Source organism: Schistocerca serialis, chromosome 3 (genome assembly GCF_023864345.2).
Source record: "Schistocerca serialis cubense isolate TAMUIC-IGC-003099 chromosome 3, iqSchSeri2.2, whole genome shotgun sequence".
NCBI classification, from domain to species: domain Eukaryota; kingdom Metazoa; phylum Arthropoda; class Insecta; order Orthoptera; family Acrididae; genus Schistocerca; species Schistocerca serialis.
In genome coordinates this window covers 481213384-481231775 of record NC_064640.1, presented here as the reverse complement: position 1 = coordinate 481231775, position 18392 = coordinate 481213384, and the positions used below count along the sequence as shown (strand labels likewise).

Sequence of the window (18392 nt, the reverse complement as noted above, 5' to 3'; positions counted from 1 at the left end):
TGATAACGACGTCCTCCTGAGTAGTCCCCGCCCAGAGATCCGAATGGGGGACTATTTTACCTCCGGAATATTTTACCCAAGAGGATGCCATAATCATTTAACCATACAGTAAAGCTGCATGCCCTCGGGAAAAATTACGGCCGTAGTTTCCCCTTGCTTTTAGCCGTCCGCAGTACCAGCACAGCAAGGCCGTTTTGGTTAGTGTTACAAGGCCAGATCAGTCAATCATCCAGACTGTTGCCCCTGCAACTACTGAAAAGGCTGCTGCCCCTCTTCAGGAACCACATGTTTGTCTGGTCTCTCAACAGATACCCCTTCGTTGTGGTTACACCTACAGTACGGCCATCTGTATCACTGAGTCACGCAAGCCTCCCCACCAATGGCAAGGTCCGTGGTTCATGGGGGAGTTGAATAGGGTATCATTTATAATTTTTACTGCCACCAGTCTTTGTTTGTGGTCCAATATGTCTCTCATTTTAGCAGCAACCGATTTCCCAAAAACTTCATGGCGGTCCTCATCTTTCTTTTGTTTTTGTCTTTGGAAATGTTCTCTAATAACTCCCAGAACAGAGTCCATTCCAGTACCCCTTCTTTTACTATTTGGCCTTCTCTGTTTACTTTTTAAAGGAAAACTTCTGGTGACCCTTTATCACTAGTAGATGGGACAGTGGAAATTTCATATAGCTGCAAATGAGATAGAGGCTCTACTTCAACCTCCAAATCTTCCTCCATATTCTGTGATATGGGGAGTGGTACTGTGGTAATTTCATTCTGCAAATAATACTGAATGCTCATGAATACTGAACATTGAAAATTCAAAGAAGTAGCTGTATTACACAAAACAATCTTTTTTTGTTAAACAGTAGAGAATGCTGTATGCAGTGTTGAAAATCAAACGAGATTACAATTATAATCTAAATATAGTAATAGGGGCAAATATTACCTTCATGTAAATGAGCATGTTTCATGTGGTGCTGGGAGGAGAGATCACATAGATGTGTTTATGGTCGCAAAATAATTTAATAGATGGGAGAATACTATACAGTACTTTTCATAATAATGTACTTTTAAGGTAACATGTCGAAAATTGGGGCTTTTCATTTTTCAGGTTCCTGAAACAGTTGATGAATGGGCCAGTATTGCAAAGGATTTTGAAAGGAGATGGAATTTTCCACACTGTCTTGGAAGTATAGATGGAAAGCATGTAGAGATAGTACCGCCAGCTGGAAGTGGATCATTTTATTTCAATTGCAAATATACACGCAGTATGGTCCTACTTGCAATAGCTGATGTAAATTACAGATTTATTCAGTTCGATTTTGGCACAAATGGCAGAATATCTGACGGCGCTGTTCTTCGGAACACTGAATTTTTTTAGGAGACTACAAAGTAACACCCTCAACATTCCAAAAGAGAAAAAAGTAGCAGACAGTTTATGAAAACTACCATATGTATTTATAGGGGATGATGCATTTCCTTTGAGGACTGATATGCCGAAACCATTCCGGCAGAGTGACTTGAACTGCATGGAAAAGAAAATTTACAACTACAGATTATGCAGAGCTCAGCGCATTGTTGAGAATGTATTTGGGATCTTGGCAGCATGCTTTGGGATTTTCCACACACCTATTAATTTGGAAGTCAGCTGTATCGATAAGGTGGTAAAAGCAACAGTTGCTTTACATAATTATTTAATGAGTACTGTGAATCAAACTTATGCCCCACATGATTCTCTTGATTTGAAGGACATAGAACATGGCATGTTCCATAATGATTTAACAATAGAGGATTCTAATATGCTACCATTGCAAAGGTCTACTGCAGGAAACATTCCACTTGATGTCAAACGTGAGAGAGTAATTTATGAACTACTTTGTGAATGAAGGATAAGTTCTTTCGCAACATAATTTTGTGCATTAGCAGTAAAGAAAAATGTAAAAGAAAACCATGTATATTGCAGTATAGTACAAACAAATAAAAGCATAGGTATATATCTAAATTGTAACAGTGCTACTGTAACTAAATACCACTACCAACCTATCTCACTTACCTCTATTCCTTGTAAATTACTCGAAGAGCATCTTGGTGTCTCCTGTTCATTTAAAAAGCTGAAAAGATCAAAGTACCACAGAACAGGTCTATAAACTTCGTCTGCTGCGGGCCCTGTTGTCACGTTTCCTTTTTTCTCGCCTGAAATTCGTTCGTAATCTATTAATTTTCTTAATAACAGTATCTTTAGTTGCTGATGGCTCAATTTCTTTGTACTTTGTGAGAAGCACCTAATATACTGCGTCTCTTTTCATTTTATCGTGATATTCTTTATTTTTTAATATTCCATAAACATAGGTGTCTTTCGTAGCACCTAATAAATTCCTCCAAAACTTCCCGGTCCGACATCGGAACGAAACGACACAAAATGTAAATAAACGCGCGCTCTCCACAGTCTGCGTCCGAATGACAGATGTGTGCTTGTTCAAGCCTCCCTAGGCTCTAGGCACACACGAGCAAGAATGGACACGCTTGGAGGATTGCACAAGCACGCATAATCGAAATTCGGTCAAGCGTCAAGCTGCTTGTGCAAGTCTGATGCTTGCACTAATTTGCCCAACACACGGTCAAGCAAGCTTGTCAAGCATGCAGTAGTTAGTGAGTGAGTGTGTGTGTGTGGGGGGGGGGGGGGGGGGGGGGGAGGGGCTTTAGACAACGCTGGAAGTGACGGCAATTGTGATATCAGTGAAGCCAAAGGTTGGCACTGAAACTTTGGTGATATACAACGACAAGCCACAAAATTATGTTTCCCCTATACTTACAAGGGGAGGCCGCCAATTGTGAAATTCAGATTCGATTGATACTGCGCATAATAAAAGCTCATGGCCAGAGGTGTAATGTGGCAAAGCACCAAGATGCACTTCTCAGCCGTTGTTTAGAAAATCGACAGTTAAAAGAAACCGTTCCGGTGAAATACTCTCGACGATTAATACTTTTCTACAGCGTCGTGGCGCAGCGGTAAGCTCTCAGGTTCGTAATCCGAAGCTCGCCGGATCGAATCTTGCGCCATGCAATTTTTTTTATTATTAGTTTTTCGTAATTCAAATATATATATAAATGAATTGCTTATGCATGTTGGTGAAGGCGGATCGCTCTCCAATTGTACCGCCTCCATTTTTCCGTTTTTTTTTTTTTTTTAACAGGGTGTACCAAAGCTCTCCCGTCCGCACTGATTTTCGACAATGTTTTAAGTTGCGCTAGGGACCGCATCTACCTTCTTTCGAAGTTAGCAGGCAACTACGCTGTTATGCGGCGGCTCGTTTCGGCCCATTCAACATCTGTCATTCAAGTGTAACGAGCGAGTAACGGAGTTTATATTTCATACCTGCCACAGCAAATTTGTGTTCGTGGGGTCTCTATTCTAATTCGAACGTTTGACTTACGCTATACGTATTCGTTTCGGAATATCGTTTCTACATCTTCCGTTAACTATGCGTGGTTAACATTATGAAGACAATTAATAACATTTGTGAAATCCAACTTTGTTTGCGGAAAACATAATGATGTTCGAAGTCGACAGTTTTTCCACGACAAACGACTTACAACAACTTATTATATGCATAATTGTTGCAACTGATTGCCGGGAATTATATATATATGAATTATAAAAGCAAATACTAAAAAAAAGAAGTTGCAAAAAGAAGTTGCATAGCGCGAGATTCGATCCGGCGACCTTCAGATTACGAACCAGAGGGCTTACCGCTGCACCATGACGCTGCAGACTAGAGTATTTCACTGCAACGGTTTCTTTTAACTGTCTATTTTCTCGACAACGGCTGAGAAGTGCATCTTGGTGCTTTGCCACATTACACCTCTGGCCATGAGCTTTTATTATGCGCAGTATGAATCGAATCTGAATTTCGCAATTGGTGGCCTCCCCTTGTTAATATTGTTTTTCGCAAAGTGCAATAGTTAAAAACGCTCTGTTTCGTACGAGAAGATACGTTAACGTATGTAGCATCTTATAATACAATAAACATATTCCTCACCCAATTTATGGATTTTTATCAATTTTATCAATTTTCAAATGTGTCTCCTGTAAAATTTACTTAACTTGGTTTACCATTATAAAGCCCCAAGCGCCTTAATTGTTTCTATCAAAAGCAGTTCTCAGGTCGATGACTGGACCATTATGGCGGCCCATTTAATAAAAAAAAAAAAAAGGATATTTCTCCAGTTTACTTTCTACTAAAGCAAATTCTACCCTGCCACAATTAAATTAAAAAATTGGGAATTGGCAACGCTGAAGAACAAAAAGCCAGGCCATAACGGGATAAAGCGTTTCACAAGACTCAAACTCAAGACTTTTAACATATCAGCAATGTATCTCAATTACCGCGCTACGCAACTGCTTTGGACAACAGCATCAACTTTACCGTATTGATATTAAAAGTAAATAAGGGTCACATTACCTGCAATTCCGACACTGGCAGGAGTACAGACGTTTGTGTCAACAATTGACACCACAAACAAAGAACTGAAAAGCGAGAACCGACGTCATTTCTCGAGAACAATGAGAACTAGTTGGAATCGACAACTTACCGTTCTCTTTCCTCGGTTTGCTCTTTATATTACACAGGGGTGTTACAAAATCGCTAATGGACTATAGAATCCGTACGGTTAGCAAAGGTGGCTGTAACGTTATTTTGAAACCTGAAACTACGAAAACCCATCACGGTACATTTCATGTTGTTACGCATTTCATAATACGTTATTGTCAATCCAAGAGCACAATCAATCAACATAAAGCATTTAACCATGAAGTTTGTTTGATATTTCGTTATGAGTAAGTTATCTGCAAATCTCGTATATTTGGCAGAAATAGGGTAAGTGATTTAACACTAGCAATGTCTTATACAAAACAACAGCCACTGCTTCAGTTTAGGCCTAACGAATGGTTAAGTACTGTTCATTATTGACAATATGTAAACAAAAGATAAATACCAGTACTTGAAAAAATGTAAGATTCTCACATGCATTGGAACTTGCCAAACTATTTGGATCTACTAATAATTTTTTCATCGGCAGCAAAAGAATGAGTACGGATTTGAAATGTTGGAAACGTCCTAGTTTTGTATGACATTACTCGTAAACAAATAATTAATGTGTAATATTGTCCTGTATATATTCATGAGCACGAAGTTATCACTAATGTATTTTAGTACGTCACTATGTGGCTGTTGTGCTCTATGGTTGAGTAAGTTCTCCTCTCTGGTCATTGAGGATTTCAGTCGTAAATGAATAAGAATCTAAAGCCTCGAAAGAATAATCTTCAACGCATGTCACTCATTACGAGAAATTTTGAAATATTTCATATTGCATATTTGATAAGTAGACGCCTGTGATATGCTGTTTGCAGCCGTGATACTGTGTGTTTCCCGTCATCATACTTTCTAAATATACTTATCTCTGCAGATGGTAATAATAATTTATTATGTATCAGTGATGAACTATAGTGGCAGTTTTTACGACAAGGAGCTTTCTCGTATTACAACTTAACGTAAAACGCATTTTATAACAGATTTTATATCATTTTATTGTAAACGCAACTGGGCTATACAACTGGAACTGAAAATCGTACAACTCTGCTTACGAATACAGTGCTTTAATGAATTACAGAAGTAGTCTCCTTACAGCAAAATAAACATCATTACACATTATCGAATCTCCCGTTTGTCTGTTTTCAGAGTATGGCTTTCCTGCATCTTCGCTTTTCATGTTTCATTTCAGAAATCGACTGAGTGACGTCATGTAGCTACGGGGCTTTCAAAGTTTAGCAGAGGGAAGCCGCACCCTACCGTGTTCCTGGTGTAGTAAGTGTTGTGAATAGGACAGTTTTGTGGCTGAAAACGGATATAACGCGAATTGTATGTTTCCCTGACCCACGAGAAATCGTCAGGGGCATTTTAAGTTGTAAGTATGTATCGTAATTCGTCAGAAAAAAATTGGTTACGGTGTTTTGTGTTTGTAATCCGTTACGTAGTATAAGTAACTCGAGGTGCGGGCAGCACAATATTTCGTGGAAGTACGTGTAAGAGCAGTTATTATATGTTGTAGTAATTCATAAGAAGTTGTTTCGAAGTGCGAATTATGATCTTCTTGCGTGACGGAGGGGAATATTGATTCATGATCGCGAGGAATAAGTACAACTCTACCATCATGGCCGTTCATGTCAAAAACCGCACCTTCCCTTTCGTAATTGGTAGTGCGTGTAGAAGTGAAGTTTGTAAGATAACGTCATAGGATTATTGTGTGTTAGGGGAATTGTGCGGTGTTTACGTGATACGGGTGTTTGTGAAAAAAGTTTGTACAAATGTACTTCAAAATAATCGTTATCCGTATGTTTTTTAAGCGCAGCAGAAGTGATTGGGATAGCATATTGAGTTAAACATGTTTTGTTGTAATTGTGTAAACGGGTCTTTGCGCAATTATAGCGCCCGTTCCTAAATTTGTGAAATGTTCGACCACTCCCACTTCAGGTGTTGGTATTTGTCCTCTACTGACTACAGGCGGAACTGTAATTTTTTTGATATTTCCTGTCCTCCCATGTACCTCTATTCAGGATTCCTAAAATCTAGCACTATCATTCTAGTCTTAAAAACTGTGGAGATAACCGTATTTGACGCTTCTACGATGGTTTGCTAATGACAGCAGAAAGGAAAATATTTTAAAGTTTTGATATCTTAGGCTAGTGTAGTTTTAAATTTTGTCACGATCATAGTTGTCATAGCACATTGCAGTGATTGCATATTTGCCTATGCTTATTCCAGTTTAAACTAAAATTTACAAATTACTAAATCATTATCTATATTTGCCCTCATGTTTACTAAAATATTTCCATTTGCCCATGTTTTTGGGTACTGGAATAAAGCTTGAGACAAATAAATGTAAATACTAAGTGTGTTCAGTGCAATGCTGCACAGAGTATGTGGAGTATTGAGTGCTGTGTCACCATTTATGTACTAGCGTGCTATTTGAATAGTGTTATGTATAAATGGCAATGGTAAAAGTGGTTCTTGTTGTCTAATTTATTGATTTATTTATGATGCGGTATTTAAAACATTGTAGAAGGAAACTGGTTTGATGACAAACTTAGAGTAGCCAAGAATTTGGTGGGTATATAAAAATTGACAAGTTTTTAAATTTTATAATACTATAATTAACACTATTGTGTTCAAAGAACAGAAAATCTTATTTGGATGTTCTGTGTTTTCAAATAGGTACTGTGACAGCATGGACTACTATACATTGTACGACTTGTCATGCTGTTGGATTTGTTAATAACCTATAGTAATTAATTTGCCCGTGGATTACCTACTTCAGTTGAGTCCAGATATTCCTTCTATGTTTACAGAAATGTTCATCAAAGCTGGTCTTAAAAATGTAGGTTTTGGGTGAAAAATTGTGAAAGAAATTGTAAGCTTAATTAAAGGAAAGGGAAAAAATCGAATTTTTGTATGCTTAAGCTATGTGGAAGGTGAAATCCAGTACAATACACAGTATGAAAGCAAAGTATCTTACCTGCTGCCCAGGATAGTTTGTGAAATTTGAGTGAATCCTGTGAAATTAAGAGAATGTTTAAGAAAAGCCATTTCTTCCTATGTCAACAAAACCAGTGGAGTGTGAAAATATGGAGCTTATATTATGATATGTGCAGGTTTTCTATTTTCTCTCTCTCTCTCTCTCTCTCTCTCTCTCTCTCTCTCTGTGTGTGTGTGTGTGTGTGTGTGTGTGTGTGTGTGTGTGTGTGTGTGTGTGTGTGATATTACTGAAGTCATGTGGATGTTTTTATTTCATGTATGCGGTAGTATACTGGTTTAGTGTGCTTAATTTGCTCAATATCTTATGATGGTGTATTAAGCATTATTTGTTTACAGATTTGTGTCCAGTGTGTTCTGAGCAAGTATGAATGAGCTAGACAGTTTGCGACAAGAAGCTGAAACATTGAAAAATGCTATTAGAGTAAGTATGCAATTTCCAAAGAGGTGTTTACAGTGTTAAACCTTTCTTGTAAAATCACTAAATAGTTATGTGGGCCTTTAAAATTTGTTGATGCTGATATGCTAAGTTGTTGAATGAACTGCAGCTACCAATTGTTATGAGAAGGCAAGTACACACTTGTAGTGTTGGACTACTGTTCTGGCTAATTGGCTACAAATCTTGGTCCACAGTTTTACATTTTTATTTCCTTCAAGTATGTGTTCTAAGCGCTCAGTAGGAATTAGTCCCATAAAGTTTGACAAAGTTGGCATGAATAAAATGGATCATTGTTTGGGCACTACCTTATTTACCAGGATAATTTGCAAGTGGTACACAAAGAGGGTGGAGGTGTAAAGTGGTTAAAACAGTGAGCTCATATTCATGAGTGGTAGTGTCTGAATTGCATTTCATCATCAAATTTGGATTGTCAGTCATTTCCTTCTGACGTGTTATGACTGCAGATGTTGTCAGTTTTAACAAGTATCAGATGTACTCCTCATAATATATAGTTTTGTCCTGACAATAATGGCCTAGTAATCAGTGTAATGTTGACCCCCCCCCCTCCCCAATCCACCATTATTTCTTCAGAGTAATAGGAGGTGGTAGCAATATTCATTTAACCCTTTTGCATTCAATTGTGAGTGGTACTTTGTACCCACAAAAGTGTGTAGTTTATCATGCTATATCCGGAGTGTCATGTGTTACTTTAAATTGTTTGAGTAACCAAAAAAAGTTTATTGAAATAATAGTGTAAATGTGGTTACTTTTCTACATGATTAACTGTACACTTAATTTAAAGAAAGCCCAACTTCTCCATGAAATCTATACAAATTTCTGAGTTGTGTGACATAAGAAAAATGAATTTTTTAAATATTGTTAGAGAGATAATAGCCTAATTGTAATAAACAGTATTAGTCTGCCCAATTTGTGCAATTCTGTATCACCTGACACGTGTGTTTAGAAGCAGAACGCACTTTGTCAAAGTCTGGACATGCGTTAGGATGATTTGTGCTCCAGTACAAGAACAGTATAAATCTTTTGTTCAGTCCAATACATAGCAAGAATTCTATAAAACCTCATATCTCAGCTATTATGACGCTCTTTTTTATATGGGCTGGACAAAGTAGCATGTTTCAGTATAAACTGCTCTGCTAAGCAGTGTGTTTCTGTGGCAATCAGCTGAAGTAACACTGCAATGAAAAATAGATTGAAATAATCAGTTGCAGAAGATCCCACTGGCAGCATATGCTTTGGTCCAGGCAGCAAGTAAATGCATGTGGTAGCAGCTGTAGAGTTTAAAATACTTCACTGTTTTGTGCATCTTCCATTCTCTCTACTTTCATAAAGTACTGTGTATCACTCGTATATTCTAATAATTTATGAATTTCATTGTCAGTAAGTCCTCTATTTGTGTCAGCTTTTGAACTAAAAAAAAAAAAAAAAAAAAATATGACAATTGCAAACACTAACTCAAAGTAAAATAGTACAGAAAAAATATTAACAAGTGTATCAATTTGTTGAGCATGAATACTAACCCCATTAGCACCATCTAATGGCGTATTTTATAAGCTAAGCAAAGCTTGTGAGAGTACTGTTGAATTGGCCTTCTTATAATTGTGCCATTGGTAGTGTTGAAAGAATTAGGTCATAGATCCCAACTGGCCACCATTATTTAAGGCCCCCATTCACAGTCAACTTGTCAGTATGTTTGCCAAAGATTTGACCAGGTACAGTGTTGTTTGACGCGCGTGTCAAGCATAGCTTGTGTTAGTGAGAAATTTTGATTAACGAAAAGTCTGACAAGATGGTGGCGATTGCTTATGTGGTTTTTTTTTTTCCCTTCAAGACATAAGTTTAGTGAAAACTAGGTTTTATTACACCTTATCTCACACTATCCTGGGTTCCCACAACTATAGAAACTATGATCAAGGATAAAAAGAAAACAGCACTGGCATTTACCAAATTGGTAGAGATGCTACATCTTTCTGAGCCGTATATAATGCAGGAAGATGTAACAAACTACATAGGTATTTTATGCATAACATAAAAGTTGGACAGCGATGAAATACAAAACTTTAAGTTCTCCGGTTCTTCTACAGGTAATGTTGTCTATATGTTCTCATGTTACAGTATTTTAATAAACTGTCATTAGAGGACCAAGTAGAAGAGAATAAATTTTTGCATTCTTGTGTCTTCGTTTTCAATATGAGGGTGAAGGAACCGTAAAAAAGTTACTGACGACTTTCACTGTCTATTCGCAGAAAGTACATGTAATAATCAGTTTCTGAGTGTAACATTTTCATTAACAGGTTTTCATGTGTACAGTTCTCTCATTTTAAACCATTCCTTGAACCAGCATCTCGATTTCCTTCTTCAGATACATTGTCAAAGTCAGTGCCAGTGCTGTTTTGTCTGTTTTTGTGGCCGTTCTCAGTATGCTGTCAATATGCGAATAGCACCTGCTTCATACTCACAGTTTAAACTGAAAACCTTTTTTATTTGTACATTTATGGGTTTGTTTGCAAATCTGCGGTGAGAGAAGGGTGCATTTGACAAAGTTCACTTGTTATGGGGGGCCTGTAGGTTTTCCTATTGGCATCACACTACATGAATATTCACACAACATTTATAAGCTAGAGCTGATTCAGCTGCTAAGGAAACTGCAGGACATAACAATTTTTGTTGAAGCAATATTAAGAGTGGGTGGTGTTCAGTACTGTTTCGTGGTGTTCATAAATGGCATTAGTGACTCTTGTAGTTTTGACATAGGAAGAAGTCATATCTATATATATATACATACTAGACACATAGCTTACTTTATGGATGAATCTGTAGTGGTATATTATGCTATGTCCTTGCTCTGATGACTGCATGTAATGCTCATAAAATAGAGGTTTGTCACTGTTTTAAGAGCATGTTACTTTTGACTATTTGTTGCAAAGCTGTTATACACATCAACATTTTAATGCACCTAACACTAAGAGTATTATAATTATTTTATAGAAATCTGTAAATTAACCTACATATGCCATTTTTTAAAATTATATTTTGTTTCTGTTGATCATTGGTGTAAATATGATTATGTAATTTCTGTGAAGTAACGTGTAATTATTTGTTCTCTTACTGTGGGAGTATGTCTCATATAAACTAAGAGTAGAGTAATAACTGGTTTATGGTTGTGTGATGTTTCACATTAGTCGTATTTAGTAATGAGTGTAGTGATAACTTTACATTCTGTGGTTCTGTAATGCTTTGTCATAGAACTGCTAAAAAGTTGCCTAGGAATTTCCCATTTTTGCGGTCTTTTTGCTCGTTTAAAACTGACTGGTCTATTAGATGGATGTAAATTTAAATTTCTTCCATTAAATCCTGCAGAATGGGAAATTCTTAGACAACTTCCTACCAGTTCCACAACAAAGCATTACAGAATCATAGAATGTAAAATTATTGCTGCACTCAGTAATAAATGACTGATGCAAAACATCACGCATACATAAAGCAGTTATTACTCGAATCTCATGGTTTCCAGTACTGTTTCATTAGAGTACTGTGATAGATTTAAAATAGAAGATCTTTGTAACAACTATTTAAAAATGACGTTCTCCCATAATAAGAGAACAAATAATTTACTTCAAAGGAATTACATAGTCGTATTTGCACTAATGATGAACGATAGTTAAATATAATTGATAACATTTACACTTGTAGATTAATTAACAAACTTCTGTAAAATAATTATAATCTTCCTAGTGCTAAGCGTATTAAAAAAGGACCTTATAAAAGAGAGCTTCGCAACAATTACTTGAAAGTAACGTGTAACGTGCTCCTAAAATAGTGAAAAACCTTTATTTTTGAACATTACGTGCAGTCGCAGAAGCAAGGATGGACATGGTAGAATATACTACTAAATAATCATCCATAAAGTAAGTTACAATGTGTCTAGTATATCTACAGATATAACTTACTCCTATGTCAAAATAACAAATGCCACTAATGTATCCAGTGTATAATGCTTAAGTTTGATACTTGGAAATGGCCTAAGGCTGAAATTGTACAATCATTCATCAATTAAAGAGAATGGCACCTCAAGGCATCATGAAATCATTCAAAACATTGGAAATTACAGAACTAGTAAATGTCATTGTAAGACCCACACCTGGTACAAAAGAATCTTTCAAACCATTAACAACATGAACTAACAATTTTAAACCAGAAAAAAGTAGTAGCCAATAACTACCTACATGAAGATAATTCACTGTCAAGACAAAAACACTCCCAAAATGTTGAGTAACACTAAGTTCAGTCCCACTCCAACATCACTCGCAAACAATTCAGGTACGTAGTCCCTCACTAGTGTGTGTCCGGAATTGGACACGTCTGTTGACCCAAACTTTCGCCACCATAAATTTTATCTTTGATATCAGATAATAAAGAATACTGTATTATTATAATTGGTGCTGTGGAAGCAGGTAGATTTTTCTTCCCTTCATTTTTTCAGGATGCAAGGAAAGCTGCATGCGATACAAGCCTCGTTCAGGCAACGAGCAATATGGAACCCATCGGACGAATTCAAATGCGCACACGTCGAACACTTAGGGGGCATCTTGCAAAGATTTATGCAATGCATTGGGGCTCAGATTCTAGGTAAGAACTGCGCTCTCTCTCTCTGTCTGTCTGTCTGTCTGTCTGTCTGTGTGTGTGTGTGTGTGTGTGTGTGTGTGTGTGTGTGTGTGTGTGTGGTTTTTTTTCCTAAGCTTGTTTCTGATGTAACTGTTTTGCTGTTTGAGCAGAAAATGGAGGGTTAATTGGTGAATATGTCAAGTACTTAAAGCAGAAATATCAAAATAAGTGTATTTTGGATGTACTTTTGTACCCATCCTTGCATGCTCAATAAGTTTACCTTAGACACATTATTGCTTGAGCTAGAACTGCATGTTATATAGCTATATAGCTGTAATATGTAATTGTCATTCAGTTTTTTTGTTTAGGACAGGTAATATATGTTGGCAGTAAAGTCTGTAGGTAGGCAGTATAACTGGACTCTTTATTATTATTATTATTATTATTATTATTATTATTATTATTATTATAACAAAACACCCAGTCCATAAATGGAATTTGTAGTTTTAGGTCTCAAGAGTGTAGTAAGTTTTTTTAATTTTAAAATGGTTGCATGAGTCTTGACCCATTACTGCTTTTGGCATATTCATTGAAAAGTTAGCCCTTCATAGCCATATCCTAAAGTAACAGATATAATCAATGTTTAGTATTTGCAGGAACCTAGTGTCGGCGTCTCAGGATGGCAAGTTAATAGTTTGGGATAGTTACACAACAAACAAGGTGCATGCCATTCCTTTGCGTTCAAGTTGGGTTATGACATGTGCCTATGCTCCTTCAGGGAGTTACGTGGCCTGTGGTGGCCTGGATAACATTTGTTCAATCTACAGGTATGTGAGACTATGTTTAGAAATAAACTTAAAAAAGTTAAATTTTAACATTTTGTATTGATTTCAGTTTAGGGCAGAATTTTGCTTAGTTCGTAGTAACTGAAACCTGTGTTTTTTATTAGCTGATGTGATAGAATGTGAAAATGTTAGAAGAGATGAACAATTCTAGGATACCTTGATATATTTTAAGTCCAGGTGTCCTAGAGGAGTTTGTGGTTGCCAGATATATATTTTTCGACTAGGCAACCACTATGTCGATGGTGTACCTTCTGTACTTTGTTCTTTCTTTCAGATAACTTCTAAAAGGATTCACAATGTAACTTTCAAAATGTTTTGCTACAGATAAACAAATCTGTTCTTTGCCTTTCCTCATGTGGGTTATTTAAATTTGATGTAACATTATTAGTCTTTAATCGTAATTACTTGGTATGAAAGTAGAAACTCGACAACTACAAATGACTAATTCTTGGTCTAATTTCAGTCTCAAAACGAGAGAAGGAAATGTACGTGTAAGTCGGGAACTGCCAGGACACACCGGTTACTTGTCCTGTTGCAGATTTCTTGACGATAATCAGATTGTCACAAGTTCAGGAGACATGTCATGGTGAGACTTTCCACATCAAATTAGACATTTGTTTCAAATTTTGATCAATCTATTAACACAAAAATTAATAAAACCACTTGTGTTCAATCATTTGTCTATGTAAATGTTTTTGCAGTGCGTTATGGGACATCGAAACAGGACAGCAGTGCACGTCATTTATTGGACACACTGGTGATGTGATGTCTCTCTCTCTTTCTCCAGATATGCGTACATTTGTATCTGGAGCTTGCGATGCATCAGCAAAGGTATGTTATTAAGATCTTTGTCAACTGTAGCTGTCTTGCATTTTGATTGCTTATTAATGCTATTCCGTTAGCTTCAAATGAGGTAGCTTTTACACTCATGTTTATCTGTTTGGCCAGATGTAAGGGCCATTTCGCTGTGTTGTTCGTGGCAATGGCGTAAAGGGCAGATATTTCTTGGTTAGAAATTTTATTTTAAAAAGCAGCTGCAGTGGGTTGCTGCAACACTGCTGCTTCTAAATTGTCAGATATGCTTACTCCACTTTCTTTTTAAATTGTAACACAAATTTACTATTATGACTAGTTTAGTGTCATAGAAAATTACCCATGTCTTCAAAATAAACTTCCTGATAATTATCAATTATGTTTTTGAAGGATAATATTGTTCTACGACTGGCTGATAATGTAACATCTATTTATTCCTTACTAAATTGCACTTTCGGCTAGGAAGCCAGTGCCAAGCATCCTAAAGTACGCATCAGAAATATACCTCTGTCATCTGTATTTGTGATGCAGATCTGTATTTTTGATGTTTGAAAATGACTCGTAGCCAAAACTGCAGTTTAATGTGGAAGGAATGAATTTCCAGTCACAGTGGAAAATATGGCCTGGAATATTATTATTTTGAAAAGGATAGATTTCTACTCAGCATATAATGGAAATGTCCAGTCACAGTCAGGGACAAAAAGACTACTAAACACATAAGCTTTTGACCATAAGACCTGAAACTACGGGCAGGTGCGCGCGCGCGCCCACACACACACACACACACACACACACACACACACACACACACACACACACGGCCACTGGGGGGGGGGGGGGTGTATTTTCTACAGCTACAGAAAGGAAGTGCATTCTGAAAGATAGCCAAGCTTCATACACCTTGTGTTTGTGTGCCTATTGATGACACAGCACGTCTGCCTGTTAGTAAGCTGTCTAATTTAGTGTCAGCAAGCTGTGCAACAGCGGTGTCCTTCAGAAATTACACTTTGGCTTATGATCCACATATTTTTGTTATTAGATACTACTGATGCTTAGTCCATTTGACATAATGGAAGTTGACATTTTGCTCATTTGTAGTGCACTTGTCATCTGACAGCATTTGAAAGTTCCAAATGTTACATCTGTTCAGACAGTTGTGAGCCACTGCACTCTCCTAATCACAAGTACAACAGCTTTTTGGCACTATGTGTAGCATTCACAAAGATACCCGACAGATCCTGTGGTGTGAAGAGAGGAAAAGTAAATAAGACATGCAGTTCTGCAGCTAAGTGCACTACATGGTGTGTCTGGCTTGAACTGTTTGTTCAGGGAAATAACAATAATTTTATATTCTTTGTTTGAAAATATGTACATGTAGTGTTGGTTTAATGGTAAGCCTGCAGTGCGCCCAGGTCGTTTGACTCCCATGTGTGGATCACTAAACCATTACATCATTTCTCCATCTTTCCGATGCACTCCTCCTCCACTTCCCCTTCCCTCTCTCTCGCTATCTGCCCCGTACTACTCAGATTATCTAGCTCACCTTTGACCTGTTGATGCCTTGATTAAATGTGTGTGCTGCTCGGGTTATTCTGTAACTTCTGACATACATTTTCATTGATATCATGTTTTGGCAGTGTGTCCCTGCTTTAGAGTTTTACTCCCCATTTTCCAGACTTTAATAGTACTGCAAATCATTTGGAGTAGGACATACCAGATGGCTCCCTAGCAATGATGATAGGCTTCTTCATAAATGGACAATTACTCTGGCTGAAAAGCCTTTGTGGTAGCCTTAATTGTGCTCAGGTTATCGTATTATGTACAGATTCTATTCTGAGGCAATGCAGGACTTACATAGTTGATGCCTAAGCTGTTACCTCCTGATGAGAACCAGAGTAGACACTTATTGATGGGTGGACATGGCTGTGTGTTGCCCTTGGGGAACTACTTGCTAGAGTACACACTGTAAAGGTGGATATTTTTCACATGAAATCATCCAAACTTATCCCACATAATGGTACAGCTGATTAAGGTGTCTCTACGGATAGAAGTAACTCAATGCAGTAGCTTATGTCTAGCATCTCAAGTGTGGGCCAGGTTAAGGTGCTTAAATGGATTATTCTCCCCAGTCAAAATTCTGGAATTATCAGTGCCGTCATCTGAAGTGATCCTCCATGAAGTTAGTGAATACTATCATGCAGAAATGCAAGCATCAGCATATTCATCAGCATTCATGAACTTGGGTAGAGTTTAATACCTCTTCTGAATAAAGAAACATTGATATAAAATGCCTCTTTGACTGGGCATTGAGGCAGAGGTACTTCTGCAGAATTGACAAAGATACACACTAAAACAGCAGTTCTTGTCAGATCAGTTTATCAGCAACTTGGTGTAAACTACTGGAGCAGATCATTAAGATTATTTTCTTGGTGATTGTAATCTAGACATTTGCTCTCACTGCTTCATTGCAGATTTAAATGGGCCAGATCTACTGTTACTCACCTTCTGTGATTAGAATCTGGGAGTCAGATGCCTTCATGCATCAACAACCAACTTAATGCAGTATACTTGGACTTCTGACATGGATAGGAACTGCATCCTAGCAATACACTACATGGATAGGGATTGTGGCTACTTGTCAGTCTTCATACTCCTTTTCTTTCTCTCTTTTTTTTTTTTCATGTTAGTTGGAACACCCCCTTAACAGCCTTTGCAGACAAGAAAACAGTACATATGTTTCAAGAACCATGCTTATTATCAATGAAATAGATGGAACTGTGACTCGTGCATGACGTGATGTCATTAGTGCTTTACGTTGATATTTGCCCTGTAACAGCTACATGTCACTCTGGTTTGCTGCACACTATCTCCACTTTTACATAGATTGAAGATCTGGACCAAAAATTGCAAGCATACATTTTGACAGATTTTGCACTTTTCCCAGTTCATATCTGTTCACCAACTACTTCAGCAGATATTGACCTGGGTATCAACACTTCAAATTTGACCTGGTATGTTACTGTGGTAATACCTCTCGGTGAGCAGATCAGACCACCTTGTAAAATTCTATAAACATCATGGTGCAACTGTTTTCAATTATGGTAGGGTCATCAGTGGATTGCCTGCACAAACTATCCTGTTGTTGCTGAGCAAAGTAGATCATGCTGAAATCTGGCTTGTAACAGTGGCTTTTTTTGTGTTAGTACTTCCATGAAGATATGGAGTTGTCTCATAATTTACAGTGTTAAACTTAATAGAATACTGGAACAACCCTCATATTCAATTTTCTCCTGCATGTCTGGCATCTGCTTAGTGATTGTTTAATAAAAGGGTGGGCAGCTTCAGTACATTTCACCAAAGTTTTCAAAGAACTCTTGTGTACTCTGGATACTTGCACTTCTATCCTGTCATAAAAAACCCACTATGATGTATCTCCTGCCCTACTGTGTTACCAGGTTACAGGCGAAACATTACGGTTGGTGAAACTCAAGGAATTTAATGCTGTTGATTCTACTTGTTCTTCTCCCAGACCTATGTAGGTTGCTCTGTAGATTGAGAAATAATTGGTATGTATGTGCCAATCATAATTTCTTCAAATAGTGTTCCCTACAGATTTAGTGTCGTATTTACACAAGAGAACTGATAGCTGTACTTACAACCCTCACCTTTATCAAAACACACTCCACCTGAGGAGCGGGTATTTAATAGTTTGGTTCAACTACTAACATGATTAGAAGAGGTAATGCTTTTCAGTGATTTAATAGTTTCTTGTGATCTGACAGTTCGGATGGAAAAACTGAATGTGTCTCGTGGTAGAGTATGTAATTTTAATTGGTCTGCTTTCAGTAGTCAACGTTTGTACCTGTGTTTTTAGTTAATTTTAAGAATGAACTGAATTTGGTAGCTGGTTTGAATTTATTTTTGGTTACTGGCACCAGACAGTTGAACCTAATTTGCCCTACGTAGTTTTAGTTTCCTGATTAATAAAAAAATTGCCTTGGTTTGGTCCTGGCTATTTTGTGCATTAAATAGAAATCCAAATCACCCATTACATTGCTGACCTGTCACGTGGGACTCGTGTACAAA

General features: G+C 37.3%; 1 protein-coding gene across 3 annotated transcripts in view; it reads left to right on the top strand.

Annotated features, from left to right (window-relative positions):
- Positions 1-5804: 5804 nt before the first annotated feature.
- The window catches only part of LOC126470369 (guanine nucleotide-binding protein G(I)/G(S)/G(T) subunit beta-1), a 61688-nt gene continuing 49100 nt past the window's right edge, over positions 5805-18392 (top strand). Inside the window, exons 1-6 of one of the 3 annotated variants that reach the window (XM_050098183.1) lie at positions 5805-5961; positions 7926-8010; positions 12527-12672; positions 13305-13475; positions 13957-14079; positions 14195-14324. In XM_050098183.1, the coding sequence (XP_049954140.1) occupies positions 7954-8010; positions 12527-12672; positions 13305-13475; positions 13957-14079; positions 14195-14324 (627 nt within the window). In that variant the 5' untranslated portion in view covers positions 5805-5961; positions 7926-7953. Of the gene's footprint in view, positions 5966-7925; positions 8011-12526; positions 12673-13295; positions 13476-13956; positions 14080-14194; positions 14325-18392 lie in introns of all 3 variants that reach the window. The other 2 variants (XM_050098181.1, XM_050098182.1) reach the window with 2 other exon arrangements.